This window comes from Leuciscus leuciscus, assembly GCF_965113295.1.
Source record: "Leuciscus leuciscus genome assembly, chromosome: 5".
Classification (NCBI taxonomy): domain Eukaryota; kingdom Metazoa; phylum Chordata; class Actinopteri; order Cypriniformes; family Leuciscidae; genus Leuciscus; species Leuciscus leuciscus.
In genome coordinates this window covers 40,140,614-40,163,824 of record NC_138729.1, presented here as the reverse complement: position 1 = coordinate 40,163,824, position 23,211 = coordinate 40,140,614, and the positions used below count along the sequence as shown (strand labels likewise).

Sequence of the window (23,211 nt, the reverse complement as noted above, 5' to 3'; positions counted from 1 at the left end):
GCTCCAACAACAGATGGCCTAGTAAACCAGTTTAAATTCCCCTCACAGCATTTTCCAAACTGACCTTGGGTTTTCACACAAACACTCACACACACACAAGGTCATGTGTTGGGTTTGTTACAAGATACTAGAGGGAGGAACATCTTTTCTTCTCCACCCAGAATACACACACAGAGACGGTTTGCGTGTACATACATGTCCTCTCACAGATCACATACAAATACAAAAACACAAATTCTCTCCTCCCACCCTCTGTTTGTTCCTCCTCTCTCTCTCTCTCTCTCTCTCTCTCTCTCTCTCGTTCTTTCTGTCTCACTCAGTCCCTGCCTGGTCGATGCTGTGAGTTCCTCCTCTCTGTGTTTGGGGGGGGTTAAACACAGGATTCTCACTGCTTTCCTCTCAGTCTGCAATCAGCAACGGACACACACACGCACACAGACGCAGCAGCTATGAGCGCGGACGATGTGGTGTGCACAGGATGGCTCATAAAATCCCCTCCGGAGAAGAAGCTAAAGAGATTTGTGAGTTAAAGTCCTGTGTGTCTGAGCGTGAGTGTGATGTACTCAGCATTAGAAGCGGGTACTGCAGTATAATGATCCACTGTCATTTCATGTTCTCTGTGTTTTTATAACACAGGATCTCTTTGCTGTGTTTCCCTGTGCTGCATGGTTTGATTTTAATTGCATTTTAAGACATAGTATGTTCTCAACTATGTGTATCAGTATTGCTTACACTTGTGCTCTCCCTGCTGCTTTCCATCACTGTCAGTGTTTTACTATTTAACTGTGCTGTGCCGAAGGCTCTGCTTGGCTGCATTTTGATTTCTGTTGCCTGTGGACTTCTGATCGTTGTTATGAGATGCTTTACACATGCTAATTCTCAGCTGTGTTTGTGCAGCATTTGTGTGCCTTTTTGCACGTGGCTTTGCTGCTTTGCATAGCCTCTTCTTGCCTGTGTGAAATTCAGTGCTGTGCTTTGTGACAAAGCAGTTTACCTGTGCAACCACTTAAACAGGCACTTCCATGTGTTACTCTGTCATTGAATGCATCTCAGATATATTCTTTTTATATCATTTGATATTACCTTTTATTGTATAAGTGACAATGCTTTATGCTTTGTCATGTAACCACAGTCTCTTTGTTATTTGTCTATTGCAGAAATGCAAAGTACACATTTTGTTGTCCTGTGCTGTTCCCGTGTTTAATCGTCCTTCCTCGTTTCTTCCTCATTCCTCATCTGTTTACGTGTTTACTGTCTTTCACTGTGTTTAGCACTCATTTTGACCCTGTGCTTTCATCTGTCAGACGAGAAGTTACAGTGTCTCAGCAAATGCTACTTTTTTTAGCCTTTAATTGTGTTGCATGTGATAATGTTTTCCTTGTCCCAGAATCTAATAAGTAGAGTAAAACAGGAACCGTTAAAGTATAACTGGAACAGTTTTAAACTGAAACAGCCTAACTGTTCTCTTTTTACGGTGTAAAATAGTGCTGTGTATGTGTTGACCTCAGTTTTGTTTATAAATAGGGATGAGTGTGATTGTAATCACTATTAACAGTGTAAAGGGACGTTCACATCAAGAACTATAACTATAATGATACCTATAACAATGACTAGCTTAGCATCCACACCAATGGACAATTACGTTTTATCATAAGTACTGGTCCTTAGTTCTAGTTCATTAAATCCTCTTTGATATCTGGTGCATTCTGATTGGGTAACAAAATTGTTCTGAATGTGATTCCAGTTATATTGTTCCTCTGTGTTGTTGTCATTATAAAGGCCTGTTCAAACGATAACTATAGCATAACTATAAAGTTTTAATAATCATTAAAGTTCTATGAGAACAACTAAAACGATAACGACACAGGGGGATTGATATAACTTTGGAATCACTTTTAGAACGTTTTTTATATCAGATGAATGATAAAAACAAACAATCAGAATCCACACGAGCCTTTAAAGCAGCCGACGACATAACTGCAGTGCACACTATTAATATAAAGAACATTATCATCCCTTGGTGTGGACACTAATATAGTTATTGTTATAGTGTGTGAACCAACTGTTTTGTAGTTTACTTAAATATTCATGTGGTGTTATGGCATTTTAAAAGTACAAAGATTCCATGTCTAAATGTACAATAATTGTTTCAGAACAGTAGTTTGAAATGAAAAATTCCATGTCAGACAAGACAACATTAGTGTAGTGCTGTTGTCACTGTTTGACGTGTCAACTACCCATTTACTAATCTTTTAAGCTTCTTTTGTTACTAGTTTGGCTAAATATAATAGTGAGGTTATATTTCGCTTGTTGCTACATGCATTTCATAATTGTAAATCACGCCTTCCAAAAGCAGGTGCATAATAATATTCAAAAGTTGATTTATATGCAGAAGAGCACTGTTTAGTCTAATTACAACCTGATTAGACAGACAGAGAGACTCTCAAGATCCTCTGCATGAAAGTGAAGGTCTCAGTTGTTTGGTTGAGAAGAGGAAGGGCAGGGAGGACCTTCAGTCATAAGACGAGTGTTCAAAGTGTCAGCCTGACACCACAAACACGCTCTCTCCCACCCCTCACTCTCTTTGGCTCTGTTTCTGTGAAATTTGGGTGTGTTGCAAAACATGGGAAGTGTAGGGTGCCAGGCAGTTGAGAGTGACCCTGCATTCAGAAATGAGCTGTGCTATCAGAGACCAGACAAGCAAAAGTGGTTTGGCTGCTATTAGGAGGTGGAACTGGGAGACTGACAAAGAGTGAGTGCACATGTGTAAACAAGTGTGCCTTTAGTCTGTTTAGTGCGTATGTGTGTGTCATAGTAAACAGTTCAAGGCACTACATGAAGAGCAAACAAACACACATTCTCTCTCTCTCTCTCTCTCTCTCTCTCTCTCTCTCTCTCTCTCTCTCTCTCTCTCTCTCTCTCTCTCTCTCACTCACTCTTTCTCTTTCTCGCTCTCTCTCTTTCTCTGGTTTTGTGGCTTCATCAGAGAGTAAAATGTGAGACATTGGGAAGGAGTGTTTGTTGTGTGCTATCAGTGTGATCTTTCTTTCTTTCATTCTTTCTTTCTTTCTTTCTTTCTTTCTTTCTTTCTTTCTTTTGTTGGTCATTACATTCTGTGAATTGAATGCTTTTTTAAAGATGAGCAAGGCAACTTATCGGCAATGATTAGTCCACAAAAAATATGTCTGTGAACTTTTTTCAAGATTTTAGATTAATATAAAAGAGGGTGAAAAACCTAAGGGGAAGTGTGTATTTAAGGTGCTGTGACAGGTCTCTATTTCTTTGACATATTTCTCCATTTTAACCACCTTTGAGCTTAAAAGTAACTTTCTTTTAATAATATTTTATTTTACAAATATTCCATGTAGTCTCTCAATGAATCAGTCGGGCTGCATGATAATTAGGTCATTAATATGAAATAAATGTATTAGGTTATGATGTTATGTTGTAGTTATTGTGCATTGGCCGCTATACCCTTACGAAAAGGACGTTTATTCAAGTGTGCAATTAGTATACTTATAAACTAAAAATAAAAAAGTATACTTTCAGTCTACTTTTTATGTAATTCTCAGAAATATAACTTGCGTACTTCTCGGAAATATACTTGAAATTACACTTAAGTTGACTTGTCTTGTACATATTTGTCCAATACTTGTATCAATCTTTTGTTCAAGATTGTATTCTAAGTATACTTGGCTTGTAGTTGTGTTTACTCTTTTGATTGATTAGCCTATTAAATATTTTCTTCATATAGTTGTACTTACATTGTCTGAAAATATTGATTTATAAAGAAAACTGATTTGTTCCTAATTCTGAATATGTGAATTATTGTGTAGTCCACTGGTAGTACATAGGAATTCAATTCAAATCTACTTAACTCTTTCCCAGCCATTGACGGAATTTTCCGGAATTTCCCGTCATTTATGATACAACACTTGTTCCCTGCCTTAGCTGCGGGAACATATTTTTAAGGGGGTGCTGGGGGGTGGGGCTTGATGTTGCGCGTGCGAATGAAGTCCCTCGTCATGCCATAAGATTGCGCTGCAGCTGAATCATCCATCCATCCATTTTCCAAACAATGTAATCTGTAGAAAGAGTCACTGAATATTTTACATTAATGTATTAGGCCATAGTCATACAATGCAAAGACTTTATCAAGACTATTATTACTTGTTTGTGCAAAGCATTATGGGAAAAGCTCCGTGGATATTTACTTTTTGTTGTTGACCTTAGGGAGGAAACAAAACACATTGTTTAACATTAGTTTAGATTGACATTTACACAACACTTTTCCATCTAAGAGGAACTACACAAACATGTAGTTTGCTCCAAACTCAGTTTTCATTCAGACTCGATTTACTGTTCTCCACAATGTACATAAACATACACAAAGACGTGTTGGTGTTCGATTGTTGGAGACAAACGTTTGGGCCAATTTCAGACTTCCCTTCTGTGAAGGGTTCTGGGAAAACGTAGCTCTAGTTCCTCTCTTTGACTAAAACACGCATGCATAAGGGGAAGAAAATATAGCCATTCCAATAGAAAGAATAGAGAGAAGGTCTTTGTTTGAGGCAGAGGTAAATCAAGGCCATGCTCTGACCGTGCTTTTCTGAGCATGCCCAGATCTAAGTGTGGTCTCGATGAAAAATTCTGTAGAAAAACTGTTCAGACACGGGAAGGGTAATGTATGTGGTTTAGTGAGATTCACACACAAACACACACACATTAGTGGTTCAGTGTGGAATAAGCACATTTTAATCAGAGTCTGTTTGTGCTCGTTAACTTTCCATAATCTGTTTAAAACAATTGTGTTTTTTTTGTATACTAAATTAGTATACTTAAAGTCTGCTAAATTGGAACAAATAATTTTGTTCTTAATGCACTTTAGTTATCTGGAAACAGTGCTGAAGTTCAACTAAAGATATACTTAAGTATATTTGATTGTGCTTAAGTGGAACTACTGCAAGTATACTTTAGGTACACTTTAAATATCTTGCATTTAAAGACTGATATTATACAGAGATCATAATATCCTTACTAATAGTGATAAGGCCTAATATAAAGAAGACCTTATGCAATTATGCCTTGCCTTATGCAAGGCCTTGTGCATTATGCAATAAAGTACTCCAAATAAAGTTTAATTATATTTATATCAGTAAAGTCTCAAGCAATATGTCAGTAAATATGTTAATGGTTTTTGTAGTATACCTAGTATGAAATAAATGTTTTTTAATATTTTGGTAAAAAAAAAAAAAAAATCACTAGGGTAGTGATCACACTTTTGGAGCTTCGTTCAATTAAATGCTCAATTACTGAGATATTGCTTAGGTTTCAGGATAAACCACTTCACCCTTTGTCAGCTTTATTTCTTGCATGTCCGAATATTTTAAATAATAAAGACCATGAAGATGGAGATTTGTGCCTTGTAAGCAGCATTTCAGCAAAAACAATTATATATTTACTTTGTGCAAAATTAATGAGGTGTGATTACTTTTTTTAAGGAGGTGTTTGTGGCCACATTCCCCCAACTTAACTGTAAAGTCTATTTCTGGCCTGTAGTGTCAAACATTTTTTATACAAATATCACTTACAGTATAATTGGAAAGGTTATATCAGCTTAGTATATGCTGTTCATTTCTGTGTGCTTGTGCAATCTGTGGAGTGGATTTAAATATGGTAAAATGGATGTGAGAAAGTACTATATTCATATTGACAGCTGAAAGCATGAACACAATAGCCATAATAATAATAATAATATTTTATTTGTTTTTATTTTTTATAAGGCGAATTTGCAATTGAACTTGACAGCCAATGATCACTGTCTATTTTTGTTTTGTGGAGAAGAGCAGCTTTGACATTTTGTGTTCCACAAGAAAAAAAGTTGTGTTCGAAGTGACTTGAGTGTGGCTAGATTATTTTCTGATTAAAGCAAATGATCTGTGAGTGTGAAAGGTGTAACTCCCATCAGACTGACCAAATGATGTCATTTTCAGTGTTACATTCAAAATCCTTTTGTCTCACAAATCTGAGGTGGCACATGCACCTTGAATTTTAGGCATGACACTCCTGGTTGTACTGTAAGTGTATTATAGGTAGAGGTGTAAAGTCCGGGGGTCAGAAGGTAAAAGTCCTGCCATATGTTTATTCCACCCATGAACTCAGCCAGTTGATTTCACTAATTACTTCTATCTCCTGGCTGAAAAACTGTGCTAATTAGCAAATCCAGGTGATTGGAACAAAATACTGAGGAGGACTTTTACTTTCTGAACCTGGACTTTACACCTCTGACTATAGGTCACTTTGGATAAAAAGTTTGGCTGTAAGACCACAGTAAATGGAGAAGTATTTTCTGGTCTCTTCTTGCTTTATCTGGCTCTCAGGACTCATGTCAGCACTTAGTCTGGATCTCAGAGAAGAGGAAGAGAGTTTGTCTTGTGACAATGTCCACAATGATAGAAATCGTGCAGCTCTGTGGCATTCTTACTCATAATGCATTTGTTTGAAACGTATTTGTATAAATGTAAAAACGACCTCAAGGGAGGAAGTCAGGATTTTCCTGATGATACAAGTTGGAGATTGTGGCCTTTTATTAAATATTGCTGGGAGAAAACAACTTTAAAACACTCTGTGAGAAGTAGGCCTGTGAGAAATGTCTTGACTGTCAGGGGTTGTGTAACAGCTGACTTCTGTGGTAAAATTTTGGTTACAGAAAGAAAACAGCAACTAACTGAACAAAGATGTTTCAACAGAGAACTGAATTATGTCACAGACTGAAGCAAAAGAGAATGTACTAAGTTGCTGATGGATACAGATTTTTTTTTTTTTCTTTTTCTTTTTTCGATGGAATAACAATCTCATGAATGGGAACAAGGAGTCACTCCAAATAGACCCTAAGCTAGTGGAAATGACAGCTGGTGTGTGTTTTGGGTTGGGTTTTAGGTGGGTTTTTGATGCCGTATCTGATGGTCAGATTGGCTTTTCATCTGTAGTTCATCACATTTTCAAGAATCATAATTCCTAAATTGTGTAATAGTACAAACTGAGTATGTCACACCATTCAAATCTTATATAATAAAAATATATAGCATAAAGTATGTATGTGTCTTTTGAAAAAAGGATACTAGTTGTTGGTAAAAAGTGTTTTACATTGGCATTAAAATGACAATTAAATATAAAAGTTATCTATTAATGCAAATACACACACACACACACACACACACACATGTTGGGTGTCCCCTAACCCTAAACCTACCCATCACGGAAAACGTTCTGCATTTTTCGATAATTTTTATTTATGTATTTTTGATTAATAAGCTGTTTTCCACTTGAGCAATTTCCAAGGCTATTTATATAGAGCAAGAGGAAGAGCAAGTTAGTATATTTTGTTCAGTGTTATTTATATAAGCAGTATAAATGCAGTGTTCATCTTTTTGGGTATTATCTTCCCTAATAAGAAAAAAAAGCGAGCAAGAAGGAGAGAGTAAACTTGTGACAGCATAGAAACTGCTATTCCCTGTCTTTTTCTTTGCTTAGAAATGTTTTTCTGCTGTAGTTTCTATAATAGTTTCTGTTACATCATTGAAAATAGGCAACCTCTCTGAAAGATTTACAGATGTCACCTGAGGCAGGTACTGTTTGCACTTGGGAGCATGGGGAAAACCTACTAAAATAACACATAATGTACAATAATCAGAAATAATGACCTAATAACATCAGAGTAAATGCATTTACCTCATAAACTAATATTAACCCAATTACCTCATGATGACATAACCTAATATCTTAATAGAATAACAACTTAATACATCTAATAAGCATGTTTTTGCACTGATTACAGTCGCTGGTAAAGCCAGGGGATTTATACTGATTGACTTGGTGTTGATTATTTACTTTTCATAACCATATGTGCAACCTGTTTCTGCTCTGAAAGATTAGTCTGTGTGTTTCTTGGAAAGTACATTTGTAAGTCATCTCTAACTGCAGGTCACGCCCTGCCCAGTTTAGTCAGAAGTTTATCTATAAGTTTGTTCTTGCATTTAGTCTTGCCACGGTATACGTTACGATCGGTAAGGGACGACAGTGATGCAAAATTTTATATTGGGTAAATGGGGTGATTGACTGAATGCCTGTAATGATTAAAGTTTATTTTTAATGCAATTTTTTTGGGGGGGAGTTTTGGTTTCAGTTTTAGTTCAAATAAATCAAGCTGTTTTCATTCATGTAAAGGCTATTGCGCTATTAAAATGGCTCCTCAGTTGGTTTGAACGCAGATACCACATGGTGTGAAAAAAAAGGACATTGTGGCAAGTCTAATTTGCACAATAATACTTAAATATTTTGTTGAATCTACTTCTTGAATTAAATTTATGTTTAGCAATCACTTTTCTTTCAAGACAGTTGAAGTACTTTGTTTTGTACTGAGTTCATGAACCTGAACCCTGCACATTTACATACCAGAATGGAGCCAGAGCCAATTTGCTAAAACAGTGCTTAGTTAGTAAATAGTTATTTGACTATTCATTAGCAGTATCCAATAGCCACCATGGACTTAGTGACATCAGTGGAAAAGGACATTTGTTTCAGAGGAAGAGCAAGATCAGTGTTATTTTAGTATTAGTATTTATTATTATTTTTAATATTATTTTTATTATTGTTTTTAATTATATAATACATTTAGTTTTTTAACTATTACCTTTTATTTTTAGATACATTTTTTCAGCTTTATTTCAATTAATAAAAATGATTTTAATAGTTTTGATTTTAGTTAACAATAACCCTGGTTTTATAAAGACTGAAGTTTATAAAATACAAATATTTATTTTTTATTTTAAATAAAGTGCACAGATTACTTGTTCAAAATAAGGCCAACCAAGAGCAACATGTGTCAAGATATAAATAGGGGCAAATGATAATTTCATGTGAAGACAAGACAAGATCTAAAGATCAAAGGAGACTTTTTAACTTGATTACCCAGAAGGACAATGCTAAAATAATTCTCTTCCCCTCTTTTTCACTCTCTGTCCCTCTCTCTCTCAGTCATGGCGAAAGCGATGGTTTGTTTTGCGGAGGGGTCGGATGAGCGGGAATCCTGACGTTTTGGAATATTACCGTAGCAAGAGCTCCCGTAAACCAATCAGAACCATCGACCTGCAGGAGTGTGAGGTCACCATCGAGGCAGAGGTACGGCCCACTAAACGTCAGTACCAAAATCAGCACCTATTTGTGGTCAAGACCACCACGCGCATCTTTTACCTGCTGGCCAAAACAGTAGAAGAGATGAACATCTGGGTACAGAACATTGGACAGATTTGTACGTTTGGAGGACTGAACAGACATGCAGGTGAGGCGTTTTATTATAAACGTGTAATTTTTGTTTTTAGGCCTTGGACAGCTTAGTATGACATGCTCACAATTGCCTTTCTCATGAATCATAGCTTCTGATGGTGTCAGAATTTGTAGACTTGTTGTAGACTGTCTAATGATGACCCAATAGGAGCACAGCAATTGATGACGTGTGTGAGAAAGAGAGGAGAGACATGTTGATACTAGCTTGTCTATTTACTGTAATAGTTACATAAATATCTTATTTGTTTTCCCTTTACATTATCATCACACTATCAAAATTACCGGAAGATTTTACTGAAGAATGAGCAGTTTATGCTACAGACACACTTACTTAATCCCCCCCCCTTTTTTTCATGTATAACATTACACATTAACATTACCGTATGGGCTTACTTTGATATCATTACAATTTTGAGAAGGTCAGAATGAATGCAGTGTCCAGTCTATTATAAATTATAACAAAATACAATTTATTATTAAATTAAATAAATAAATAAAATAATGCTCACCAAGGCTGCATTTGTTTGATCAAAAATACAGTATAAAACAGTAATATTGAAATATTATTACATTTTTTTTTAAATGTAACATGTTTATCTAATATGATAACATTATTATCAATGTTGAAAATAGTTGAAAATAGTTGTGTCATTTGACATAAAAAAAATCATTTGTACATCAACAAGTGACAGGTGATGAAACAAGATCAGGTGAGGCATTAACAAAGAGGTATACATGAAAAATATATAATTTTATTCACGCTAAGGTACAGAAAAGAAAAGCACCTCAAATTTAAAATTCTAGTTACAAATGTATTTCTCTGCTTTAAACACACCGGTAATTCTGTGTATGTGCGTGGGTTTATGAGAAAGGAAAGTGCTACAGATGAGCTAAAACAGGAAAAACCCATGTACGTAAAAAGCCTCCTAAAAACAACCCTTCCATCACATCAGGTCCCTCCATTAACCTAAAGATTCATATTCCTCTAACTGCAGTTTTGAAATGAATTAACTTAGACTGGGAAATAATTAGCCACTGTATGTTTCCTCCAGAGAGAGATGCTGAGACTGAGAGATGCGGACAGAATCTGTGAGAGAAGGACGCTGTAATATAGGCGAGGTCTTATTTTAATATTCTGTTCCATTCCTCCATCTCTCTTCCTCTCTTTCGAATAGTCTGCAGAGCAACAGCTGCGTCACTGAGGAACGTACAGACACACACACGTCTGTCATAACGTAGACAGCTCACAAGTATGTGGCATCTCATATCTTTAACTAATAATAGCAAACAGCCAGCGTCATGATCTGTGTCCACAGCACATACGACTGCTATTATAGCAAGAAAATATGTTTTTATTAAAGCTGGTACAATAATTAGTGTAAGACGCAGGGAGAATGTTAGCAGTTAGCATATCAAACACAGAGAGTGAGAGAAACCTCAAGTTACACATTACTTGGAAAGGTAACAAAAAGATGAGTGATTCAGCAGCCGAGAAGTTTTCAGACACACACGCACTTGGTTACTGTTTAATACACAACACACTGGATGGTTGGACACGCCTCTAAACTGGTAAAGGCTGATTGTGAAAGATAAAGCTAGTATATACAGAACAACATACATGTCCATGCCCTTTTCTCCACACACATGCACAGATGAAAAAGGCTTAATTCGTTTCTTTCTTCATGTTGCTTACGTCTCTGATGAAGACCAGAGATGACTATTAGACATATTGTTGAAACGGCGAGTGTAGTTTTGGAGACACAAAGTCTCAGTCGCTGCTTAGCCGATAACCTCATCATTACAAACCCCAACAGGACTCCAGCCATGAACTGGAACTCAGCTTTTTATTTACAGGCAGACTCTTTTGCAGTGAGACAGACAGACAGACAGACAGCGGGTTAGAGAAGAACAGTTTAGAGATTGTAGTCACACCTGGAGGGCTGCAGTTTCAGATCCTGCTTCAGGCCATGTGTCAAGACACTCAGAACATACACTGGGGTCCTGTTAAACCAAGGCTTTTTTTTACTTTTGTAAACTCAAATGTTGATCTCTGCCAGAGCCACAAGTTCGAGTACATGGTTATGTCTCTTCTCTTACTCTGAGCTGTCACCATGTGTAGTTTATTTACTCTCCCTGTCACCATGACAACTACTCACTGTATCTCCACTGTCCCTCTGACCATCACCATGACAACCACTCATTGTGTATCCTCTGTCCGTATGACCATCACCATGACGACTGCTCATTGTGTCTCCACTGTCCCTCTGTCACATCACTATTACAACTGCTCACAGTATCTTTACTCTGATTCTAAACCATAACCATGACAACTGCTCATTGTGTCTCCACTGTCCCTCCCATCACCAACCACTCACTGTAGGTGTTTCTCAATGTCAAGGATACTTCCTTGGCAGGACTGGTCCTTCCAAGTCACTTCCTTCAGAGGCTAGGCGAGGCTCCTCTTTAGCATTTGGAGAACACGTTTTTCAACGGCTCTGGAACAGGCTAGCAAGTGCACGTCATTACGTCAGTGAAAATGAAAAACAGAGCGTTGCTATGGACGCAGTTCTGTTCACTCAGGCAATATAATCGTTTTTAAATCAATAAACTCCTTTTTAATCATATTGATTCTATGACTGTCAAGTGTGTTTAAACAGTGCGGGTCAATTTGACCCATAACATAATGGATGTAATTATTTTTTAAAACAAATGTTTGGTAACGTAAATATACTTATATTTAAAAGCATATTGCCCCGTTAACGCTCCGACTCCGTTAATGTCCGACATTTAGAATTTTTTGAAAAAGATAGCAAAGCTGCGCGCATAGGATTGTGGGTGATTTGAGAGCGCGAAGGCTACACATATGCATCCTTTCCTGTATATGGGATATTTTTCGAACAAAGGACTCAGTCCTTGGTTGAAATTCCGAGGATCCTCGACATTGGAACAGTCCTTCGACGGATGTCGATGATGTAGCATCCTCGAAATTCTGGCTTCCGAGGATCCTTCCTTGACATTGAGAAACGGCTTGTATCTCTACTCCCACTCTGATCTGTCACCATGATGACCACTCATTTTAACTGTACTGTCCCGCTGACCTATCACCATGACAACTGATCATTGCTTTTATATGAAAATAATTATGATGAACAAGACACCCAAAGTACTTGTGTGATCGCACTGTCAGAAAGTTTGGGAATATTCACACGTAATTTATACACATAAAAATATGATATCAGAGTTTTAAAACCAAACATTTTAGAATAATACAACATGGTTGTTTAAACCAATAAGCATTAAGCATGTCATTTCCCATCGTGCTTTTGATCAGTTGGAGGAGAGCAACTGCGCCTGAGTGCAGAATTCGGCACGGCCGCCTCGCCATCGCTAGAGTTTTTTGATACGAGTAGAAAGAAATCAGAGCAAGTCGGACCACACTCTGACACATTTCTAACCGGCAAGGATCTCTGGTGGTTATCACTAGTAATCGTTTCCGGGCAGATTTTGCTCAACTCAAACAAGTATCTTTTGGCTTTTTTCGACTCTCTGATTGGTGGAATTTTCTGTACAGCATCATGGGTAATGTAGTTTTTCCCATGAATTCTGATATTAAACACAATTTCTTTTTAAACTAATATGACATAATGCGGGCTAACAGCTTCAACAGAAGCAAAGGTACTATATGGTTATCCGGACCACACGATGGCCTACCCCTAACCCCGCCCCTAAACCTACCCGTCACTGGGTTTAAGACCAATCAGGGATGACTATACGGACTATACGGGACTAAAAGACACACGTGTGGTCCGGATAACCGTATAGTTCCGAAGCAAATACAACCTCGTAGCTCACAGTAGGTTTCCAAGTTTTCATTAAAAAATACATTTCCCTATGGAGAAAATGACCCCATAGCACCATGACTACTACTTACTGTATCTCTACTGTCCCTTTGACCCCATCACCATGACAACTGCTCACAACTGCTCTGTTCTCCTGAATCCCTTTACCACAGCAACCTATGTCTGCAGGTGTAAGCAGCTCTACATTATAATTAATGGCTTCTCAATGCAGCTGTATAAAAGAAGCTGTTCAAAAAATGTTACACTTACTGTACAAACATAGTGAAAATTTTTTACAGGCTTATACATTTGAGTAAGATCTGCTAGATATTTACAGTACATATAAGAGAACAAAAATGAATACAACCACATGCCTGGTGTTGCTCAGATTTCTCTTCTGAGTCATTGTCAGTTATTCAAGTGTTGGATACCCAATAGTAGGCTCTGCCAAAGAAGCAATGTTTATGTGAGCCCACACAATCCCCCTTAGATTAGCATGCTAGCTGCAACGTGATCAAAAAGCCGGTTATCTACAACTGTTTACCCACAGCATTACTCACAATGCCTTTCAAGCACCAGCAGGTTGAGTGTGATATCAGACGTCCAAACACTGAGTCATCACTGGACACCTCTGTTTATGGACAATTAAAATGATTTGGATAATTTGAAACTACCTATTTAATTAACCTGCTCAACTATAATTTCCAAAAAGGAGAGATGTGTCACTCAGATTCTCACAGCACACACAGATATGACCATGATGGAAGGCAGGCGGCACAAAACTTTCCACAATGACCTTTATCTGCGTTATTTCAACTCAGTTCCACCTTCCAAAAACATTTTTGCTTACTATTAAGAAGAGAAACGATTACACCCCCAACAAATCGACCGTGAACATGTCATGTGTTTTCAGCGCGTGTAACAGGCTCACGTGTTCATCTGTGGGGTTTAGAAATGTCTGGCCACTACTAATGCACTGTTGAGTCTAAACAGGAAGAGAAAGAGAAAGAGAGAGTGTGTGTGTGTGTGTGTGTGTGTGTGTGTGTGTGTGTGTGTGTGTGTGTGTGTGTGTGTGTGTGTGTGTGTGTGTGTGTGTGTGTGTGTGTGTGTGTGTGTGTGTGTGTGTGTGTGTGTGCGCGTGTGTGTGTGGGTTGTGGTGTGTGGGGGGCTGGAAGGGGTGATTTGGTCTGCCACCTTCTGGTAATTAAAAGCAAATGTACTTCAGAAATGAAATGTGTTACATGTGTGTAATTTTTTGACATCCAAAATAAATCAATATATCAAAGCCAATCTATTTATTTTTCTCTTGCTCTTTCTCTTTGACAGAATCAATGGACAGTCTAAATCGCACTCCCTCTTCCCAGCAGCCATCTCCAGCACTTTCTCCTCATGTTTCTCTTGTGGCCAATCAGGACACAGTTACCATCGACAGCCACACTGTCCTAGACAGGCCTAGCGAATCAGAGATCAGCCCTCCACTCGACTACCTCTTCCTCTCTCAGTGTGAAACCGGGACAAAGAGCATCGTCAGGCAAGGCCCACCTCACTTCTTATGATCACACATTGCAAAAATAATAATTACATGTTAATCTCGATACAGAATTGAGATTCATTCCATGTATCGCCTGACTAGTTATCGGCTTTTTCTCTAATCAGATTTAATAAAGGTGACTGAGAGAATAAATGAGAAAAGAAAATCCCTCACGCTTTTCGCATCAGTGAAATCTTTTGATCTTGGTCACTGCAGCATAACACACCGTGATTAGATTCAAATAAAATCTTCAGGGACCTGCATGCAAAGTAGGGACTTAATGGTTTTATAAGAACGCATAATGATTTTTGTAATGCTGTTTTGTTTTGAATACTGATCGTCATTATGGAGGGGTTTTGCTGATTAATGAAATAACTGCAGGTTTCTCAGAGCTACATTACCGTTCAAAAGTTTGGGGTCGGTAACATTTTTTAAATGTTTTTTGAAAGATATCTTCTATGCTCACACTTGATTTCAAATACAGTAAAAACAGTAATATTGGAAATAGTATTACAACTTAAAATAACTGCTTTCTTTTCAGTACCTATTACTTCTTCTGTGTCACATTATCTTTCAGAAATCATTCTAATATGCTGGTTTCTTATTATTATCAATGTTAAAAACAGCTACTTAATATGTTTGTGAAAAAAACTTTTTTTCAGGATTCTCTGACAAATAGAAAGTTTAAAAGAACACCATTTGTTTGCAATAGGAATCTTTTGTAATTATAATTATACGTTTTACCATCCCTTTTGATCACTTTAATGCATCCTTTCTTAATTAAAGTAAGGTGACACTTTAGATTAGGGAACACATATTCACTATTAACTCGAGTTTTCCATCAAAACACTCCTAATCCCTGTATATTTGATAGTTCACTCGGGACCGCTTCTGAAAATAGGATTATATTTTAGTTAATTAGAGTAGGCGGAGTAACAAATCAGTTTTATGACCGTCAGCTGGTATTGTTAGCGATCAGCGGCCAGCCTGAATTACGCTTGAATTCCATTCGATCACTCAAGCTTTATTAAGTTAGGTAGTTGTTGTAGTGGTTATATTTAGGTATGAGGTAGGGTTAAGCGATGTAGAATATGGTCAATTAACATTTATTTGTATAGCCCTTTTTACAATACATATCGTTTTAAAGCAGATTTACAGATAATACATGTGTCTACATTACAATTTAGAGTGATCTGTTTAAGTTGTACATTTTTAGAAAAGTACATATACATAAATCACACAGTTAGCTAACAATGTATTAAAGGCAGAAAACAATAAGCTCATTGAAGTAATGAATACATGTTGTTAACAAATGATTAGGATATATAGAAAATTCTTCATAAGAGGCTGGATCCAAACTGGAACTGACATACTTTCTAGTTGCTTCAGGATGAGCATCCAGAGATAAAACAGAAAAGCAAATGGAAAATAACTAGCGTAGCTCCTGTTCATAACAGTAAGCAGATAATAATGTGCATTTGTTTGAGCATTTCGTGGAAAGTAATTCCAATGTTTTCTTATAATATTACCAAGTGGCAGCATATAGAGTATTTTGAAAAAAGCAGAGGGCATAACACAGATCCTTGCGGCACTCCATAATTTACTGACGTTACCTGACGTAATATGTGTAAATACTAATAAACAGCTAATATGCTAGTAACATGAATGCAAATAAGCAACTACTTAATAGTGAATATGTGTTCCCTAATCTAAAATGTTTAATTTCCTCAAAAAAAAAAAAAACGCCACACCTGAACTATAGTATATACTGTATGTTCCAGGAAATTTGTTTTTGGAAATTAGAAATGATTGTGTTTCTGATCTTAAAAACAACATTTACTTTCTTCTATAATAACATGAACAGCTGAATTATGCACAATAAGACCAGGAAAGTCTAATAATAAAAAATAGGGTAAATGTTTATTTCATAATGACCTTAAGACACATTTTCTAATGTGAACCAGATTTGAGTGGCTCCACCACTTAAGCAAATGTTGATTTTTTTTAACTTATTTAATATGTGAGTTCACTTGTCTATTTCGATTTTTTTGTGTTGTCTTCCTAAGGCTTTACATGCAAAAGAGAATTTGGAATTTGTTATGCAAATTTATGATTTCTAAATGAGCACTGATTCAGCAAAGAAAGCCTGTATAAAAACATAGTTTCATTATGACACAACAAACCATACTTTTTCCATATGCTTTCTCTGAAGACATTTTTTTCCATTGAAGAGTTTCGTCAACAGGTTTTATTTTGAATAACATTATTTAGTTGAATAAACAAAAAAAATAGCTTATTTCTTATGCATTTATGTGTTTTTGTCCTTCCCTATAGGTGTGACAGCATCTCTAACTCTGAACGATCCTTTGAGCAGAGCTCGTCTGAGTACACAGAGGATGTGTTTAGCCCCACCCCTCGCATTGACTCTTCCCCCTCCCCTTTCCTTTTGGCCGGGGTGTCCGAGCCCCCGTTCAGCGCCCCCTGTGGTCCGCTCTCTCTCTCCTCCTCACTTTCGTCCTGTCTCTCATCTCCCATCTCTCTACGCCGTCCACCGGACATTTTCAGATTCGACCGACCCTTCTGCGTGACATCTGACCCACAGACGCCTCCTCCCCTTCCACCCAAACCTACACACCTTTCCGATCCCCACAGTAACGAAGATACCGGCCGTAATCAGACGCAACCTGTTCTCCTCCCTCGCAGGACGTCACTTTCAGGAATAGACCACTTTAGGAGAGGTAAACATACACACAAATACACACAACAGATATTATCAATGACTCACCCCCCTCTGCCATTTTTCTCATTGAAACATCTCCAAAAAAAGTATTATATATTTTATTATTATAATGTCTTTTTTTTCCTTTCTTTTTTTCAGTAGACTTAGACAGTGCTGGAAGAAACTGGAACAAACGTCTAAGCCTCAACCTGGTAAAGAAATATTCAAATATGACATAGTCAAATGAGCCTGGAGAAAGTTAAACATACACAGTAAATAAGCATCAATTTGAATATTCACTGCCAGAAACCACATGTATCATAGTGTGTCTCTCTCTGTACCTCGGCTATTTCTAGCCGATATTTCTGAATACCACAGTTACTGAAAACCACTGTGAGGATTCATATGTGCCCATGGCCTCCCCACCAATCAGCTGCTCTAATGTCACTTCAGACGGCTACATACCCATGAGCCCCTCCAGCCTGCCTGTCTCCCTACTGACCAACTGCAAAACAGAGCTGCCCGCGCCTTCCAATCCCGACTTTGAGCCTCCTCCAGTCGACCGCAACCTTAAACCAAAAAGACGGGGTAAATGTTTTCGGGTTGAATATGTAATAAAAGTTTACCAGTATCATTCACAATCAAAGTACATGGTATTAAAAAAAAAAAACATTAAAAGTTGTATGATTGTAGTGTTAGTATTCCATATCGTGACTTGTAGTCTTTAGACTGAATTTAGTGTTACTGATTTAAATAGGAAATAAGATTTACATGCCCCAAAATAGCATCTGAACCATTCCTAGAATATAATATATAATATAATATATATATACACTTCATGGTCAAACGTATGAGGACACCACCTTTTTATTTACATTTCCGTTTGGAGATACATATATTCCTAACACGTTTTACCACATGCTAAAAAAAAATTGTACCAATGACTAATATCTAGATAAAAACAGGATGTGATGTCATAGTTTTAGGAACTTGATTCCTTGTTCTTTTTAAAGTTGTTTGCACAAGTACACTCTTAAAAACGAATGGTTCCAAAAGGAGGTTTTCACATAAATGTCATAGAATAGAATAACCATTTTGGGTTCCCTAAAAAACCCTTCAATTCTTAAAGAACCATTTTTTTTCCCCTATAAAGAACCTTTATGGAAAGCTCCATATTCTTCATAGAACCGATGGCAATAAAAATTACGGAGCCCCTAAAGGAACATGAAAGAAAAAAATATGAGATGGGAGGTAAAATAATTTGTCAATGCTTTTGCGTTCCCCCGAGAAACTTTGCGTTCACTCGTAAAATGTTTTGCGTTCCCCCGGGAAACTTTCCATTTGCTCGAAAAGAACAAAAAGGTTTTGCAAGCGAACGCCAAAAAATTTCGGGGGAACGCAAACATTTTGCGAACAAATGCAAAAGCATTAACTAATAATTTACCTCCCATCTAATTTTTTTTTCTTTCAACATATTCCTTCAACATGTACTTTTAGGGGCTCCGTATATTTTACGAAATAAGTGATGTGATATAGTGAGTTGTGTTAGCTGTAACTGCTGCCATGAAGCAATTTCATTAATTGGAATATCACGATTTCAGTTAACTACGTCAGAAAAAGAAAAAAGAGAAATGGAAAAGATGTTCTCATGTGAGGAGGTACGGAAGAGTGACGCAAGTTGAAAATGAATATGAGGAAGATGAGATGCAGCAGAGGCTCATGATCTGTGTATCACACAGAAACCACATTTCTATTTCAAGCTCTAAATTCAAAAGTTGTTTTACTAATGTAGATTGGCAGGATTGCCTTGAAATATCGAATTCTCAATTTTGGCAAATACTTTACCTTCCATACAAAGCCACAGCCGAATTAATGTGCGGTCACTTTAGCACGGGCAAAAAAAAGTTTCTTTGTCAATTGACAATAATGTAGCGATATATCAATCACCGCTCACGCAGAAGTCACTTCCAAACCAAACAGCTTTCTGTTGGTCAACGGGACGAATTTACACGATTTGAACCCAGTACGGAAGTCTTTTGCGTAATTCCCAGTTGCGTGATTCCTATTTCCTATTTAAAATGACTGAATTTCGCCCTCAAGAAGTGATTGAATTCACTCAAGAAGCGATTCTACAACTGTGAGTTGCTTGGACATGGTCCACGATTAAAGGTGTGGTCACATTTACGGTTGTTCAGTGATTTTTTTCGAGGGCGAAATCCAGTCATTTTAAATAGGAATCCACGCAATTGGGAATTTTGGCAAAGACTTCCATTGTAGGTTCAAGTTAGTCATGCAAATTCATCACGTTGACCAACAGAAAGCTGTTTGGCTTGAAAGTGACTTCTGCGTGAGCGGTGCTTCATACATGTTTGTGATGTTTATGATTGACACACTTATGTTTATGTATTTAGTATTTGTTAAAAGAATTTCAAATATGTCACAATATTTAATATGTATAATAGTGTGCACTGAGCAACACACTGGTATTTTTGTATTTCATTGAATGGCTGCATGCATACTTCTTTAAGTCTTTGTGACGTATTTAAAATTCTTTTTAAACTGAGAATGTAGGTTTGCCAAGACAAAAGCACAAGAGAGGAAGTGCATGATACTGTCAGAGACGCAGAGCAGGAACCGCAGACAGCATTGTGTCTTGAGTGGAGGCACAAGGCTCCTACAGGTCATGCACCTTCACACAAAGGAAATGCCTCATTAAACTCAGTGATAGTGTGTTTGTGTGTGTTGTGTGGATGACAGAAAAAGATAAGGAGTGTTTGAGCGTTTTGCATTGTTTGGTTTCACAGTTCGACCGCCACCTTTAGACCTACGGGGCCTGTCCACCATTTCCGAATGTCCCTTCCACGTCCCCCTCACACGCACCATGACAGAACCCAGGTGAGATGTACACAACACTGAATTATGACAAACTCAAAGATCAAAATGACCTGAAACTGATCCTCTGCAAATCTGTTCTTCTTCTCCTCAACCTCTTCTGTCTGTGTCATTCTCTTTAGTATTTCTGTCTGTGTCCTAAATGTTGAACAAAGATATTGTGTTTGTCTTCCTCATGTCACCTGATCTCTATTTCCTGCCTCTGCGAACCCCTCTGCGCAAGTCTTTTCTCATTTACATGTTTGTGACACACTGATGTTTATGTAAGATATTGTTTTGTGTTTGTGTGTTTTGTCTCTAGCACATCACTTCAGTGTGTTCCTTTGGACAGGCGGCGAGAACAGGAAGGGAGCATCACGCCAACGGTAACGTGACTTCCCGTTTAAGCCGTCCTTTCTCATTAATAATTTATTGCTCTGTTTCTCCTTAAAATTAGAAAGAGCAAGAGGGCAACAGAGGGAGAAAAAAACAAACAAAAGAATGATAAAGAGGCAAGAAAACAACAGTAAATCTCTGTAAATTAATACGAAAATAGCAGAAAATTCAGAAAGATTTAGCAAAGAGTGCATAGAAAAACTCAGCAGATAGTTAAGAAATGCAAACCATTAAATTATGTAAATAAGCATAATTTAAGAATAAGCATAAACATGTAAAATATAAATTCCAATATATATATATATATATATATATATATATATTCACACACACATATATATACCATTCTAAAGAAAGTTTGGGGTTGTAAGAATTTTAAAATAACATTCAAATTTAATTATTAATACTTTTATTTGGCAAGGTTGTATTAAGTTAATCAAAAGTGAGAATAAAGACATTTATGTTACAAATATATTTCTATTTGAACTCAATGTACTTTCTATTCATCAGCAAAACAAACAGCAAAACTAAAGTGATTGTCTAATGTGAAACTAAGTGTTGTCTTAATAAGAAATACATTTCTACAAAAAGAAGCACAACTGTAGTTATAACAATAATAATAATAAATGTTTCTTAAGCACCAAATCAGCGCATTAGAATGATTTCTGAAGGATCATGTGACACTGAAGACTGGAGTAATGATGCTGAAAATTTTGTTTTGCCATCACAGGAATTAATTACACTTTAAAATGTATTAACATTTTAAATGGTAGTAATTTTACAACATAAATGCAGCCTTAGTGATAGTTTTGAACACAAATATATGTATGTATATATTATTGTTATGTATTGTTATTATATATTGTGGGTATATTTGTTTTTCCTTTGTTTAGGACTCTCGGCTGTTCCCAGCTTGTGATTCTGCCCCCTGGGTGAGGCCTTCTCAGCTGGATTACTTGTCACTTGACTTCAACTCTGCCTCCCCCTCACCAGTCCAGAAGGTCAGTGATGGCCATGACGTGGAGAAAAAATAGAACGTTTCAGAAATAAATCTCTTAAAAGCATCTGAAGCATTCTATACAAACACATATTTAGTGAGTGTGCATGGGGTTTTAGTGGGCACTGCTATCTGTTGTAGTAATCTTTTCTGTGGCTCTTCTGTGAATCTTCAGGCAGCGATTAAAGTGACTCAGAATTTCCTGTCCCAGTGACAGTTGCTTTGTCTCTAAACACGACATGGCATAAATCTGCCTGCAGGATTGATACAGTTCTGCCGTGCTGGTTAGTGTTTTGATGGTTTGCTCATATTGCGTTATTGATGTTTTCAGAAACCGCTGCTGGCAGACGAGTACAGGGTGGATTACGTGCAGGTAGACGAGAAGAAGACACAGGCTTTACAAAGCACCAAGATGGAGTGGAAGGATGTCCGTCAGTCAAAAGCCTAAAGCCTTCTGAGGGGGGAGGAAATAATCCATTTAAATTATTACTTGGTTCAAAACTTGACTTGTTTTCATCTCCTACAATTTCAGGTACATGTTGAGTCTTGTACACGGCTGTGAAAGGAGCCAGTGCAGAGATGGATAGGAAACCTTCAGAAATAAAATGGCAGAATATTTAGAAAATTATTCCAGAATAAAAGACCTCCAGTACAACGATTCAAGAATAAAGCTGTCCTTAAACCGGGAAGTGAATTAGCATTTTAGATTGGGTTTCATCTGGAGTTTCATCTGGGTTTTTAGAACAGTCAAAAGTTTAGGATTGGTAAGATTTTTTAAAATGTTTTTCAAAGAAGTCTCTTATGCGCAATAAATGCTGCATTTAATGGAACAAAAATACAGTAAAAACATTTATATTGTAAAATATTATTACAATTTTAAATAATATATTTTTAAATATTATTTATTCCTGTGGTGCCAAAGCAGAATTTTCAGCAGCATTATTCCAATCTAAAGTGTCACATGATCCTTCAGAAATCATTTTAATATGCTGACTTGCTGCTCAAGAAACATTTCTTATTATTATCAGTGTTGAAAACAAATTTTTTTGTGAAAACATTGATACGCTTTTTCAGGATTCTTTGATGGATAGAAAGTTCTGTCACTTTAGAGGAATTTAATGCGTCCTTGCTGATTAAAAGTATCAAGTACTTAAAAAAAAAAATCTTACTGACCCTAAACTTTTGAATGTTTTTTTATTAAGATGACTGTGTATAATTTATGTTGCAAAACATAGAAAATTCTATGCTAACCGCACCTTAATTTATTTAATTGACTGAACAGCTCTGTTGAAATTTGTTTCTAAATCTAAATGGATAATGAAATACAATGCTAACAGCTTGAATCTTATCTGAAAACATTTGTCACCAAAGCTTAAAGTTGAATTTACAGAAGTACAGACTTACTTTTTGTTTGTTTACCAGGGCACAAATTAACACACACTCTTGAGACTTTAATAAAGGAAATTATTTATAAAATTATTATTAATTATTGTTAATATGCTTATCTTGAAGT

General features: G+C 36.8%; 1 protein-coding gene across 2 annotated transcripts; it reads left to right on the top strand.

Moving 5' to 3' along the window:
• The first annotated feature begins 300 nt into the window (after positions 1-300).
• Positions 301-22,861, top strand: gab3 (GRB2 associated binding protein 3). Of its 2 annotated transcripts, none has more exons than XM_082170332.1 (10): positions 301-521; positions 9,037-9,340; positions 14,511-14,715; positions 17,050-17,453; positions 17,597-17,646; positions 17,791-18,022; positions 20,239-20,329; positions 20,628-20,691; positions 21,595-21,702; positions 22,030-22,861. In XM_082170332.1, exons 1-10 carry the CDS (start codon positions 450-452, stop codon positions 22,144-22,146), a joined length of 1,647 nt encoding a protein of 548 aa, XP_082026458.1. In that variant the 5' UTR covers positions 301-449; the 3' UTR covers positions 22,147-22,861. The 2 variants fall into 2 exon arrangements, with proteins under 2 accessions (XP_082026458.1, XP_082026457.1); XM_082170331.1 differs by having other exon boundaries at positions 17,594-17,646.
• Positions 22,862-23,211: the final 350 nt, after the last annotated feature.

Excerpts from the sequence above, each read along its gene's own strand:
- gab3 (XM_082170331.1), top strand. The coding sequence starts at position 450 with ATGAGCGCGGACGATGTGGTGTGCACAGGATGGCTCATAAAATCCCCT. Across the intron at positions 522-9,036 it reads AGAAGAAGCTAAAGAGATTT|TCATGGCGAAAGCGATGGTT; the intron begins GTGAGTTAAAGT and ends TCTCTCTCTCAG. Across the intron at positions 20,330-20,627 it reads CGCACCATGACAGAACCCAG|CACATCACTTCAGTGTGTTC; the intron begins GTGAGATGTACA and ends TTTTGTCTCTAG.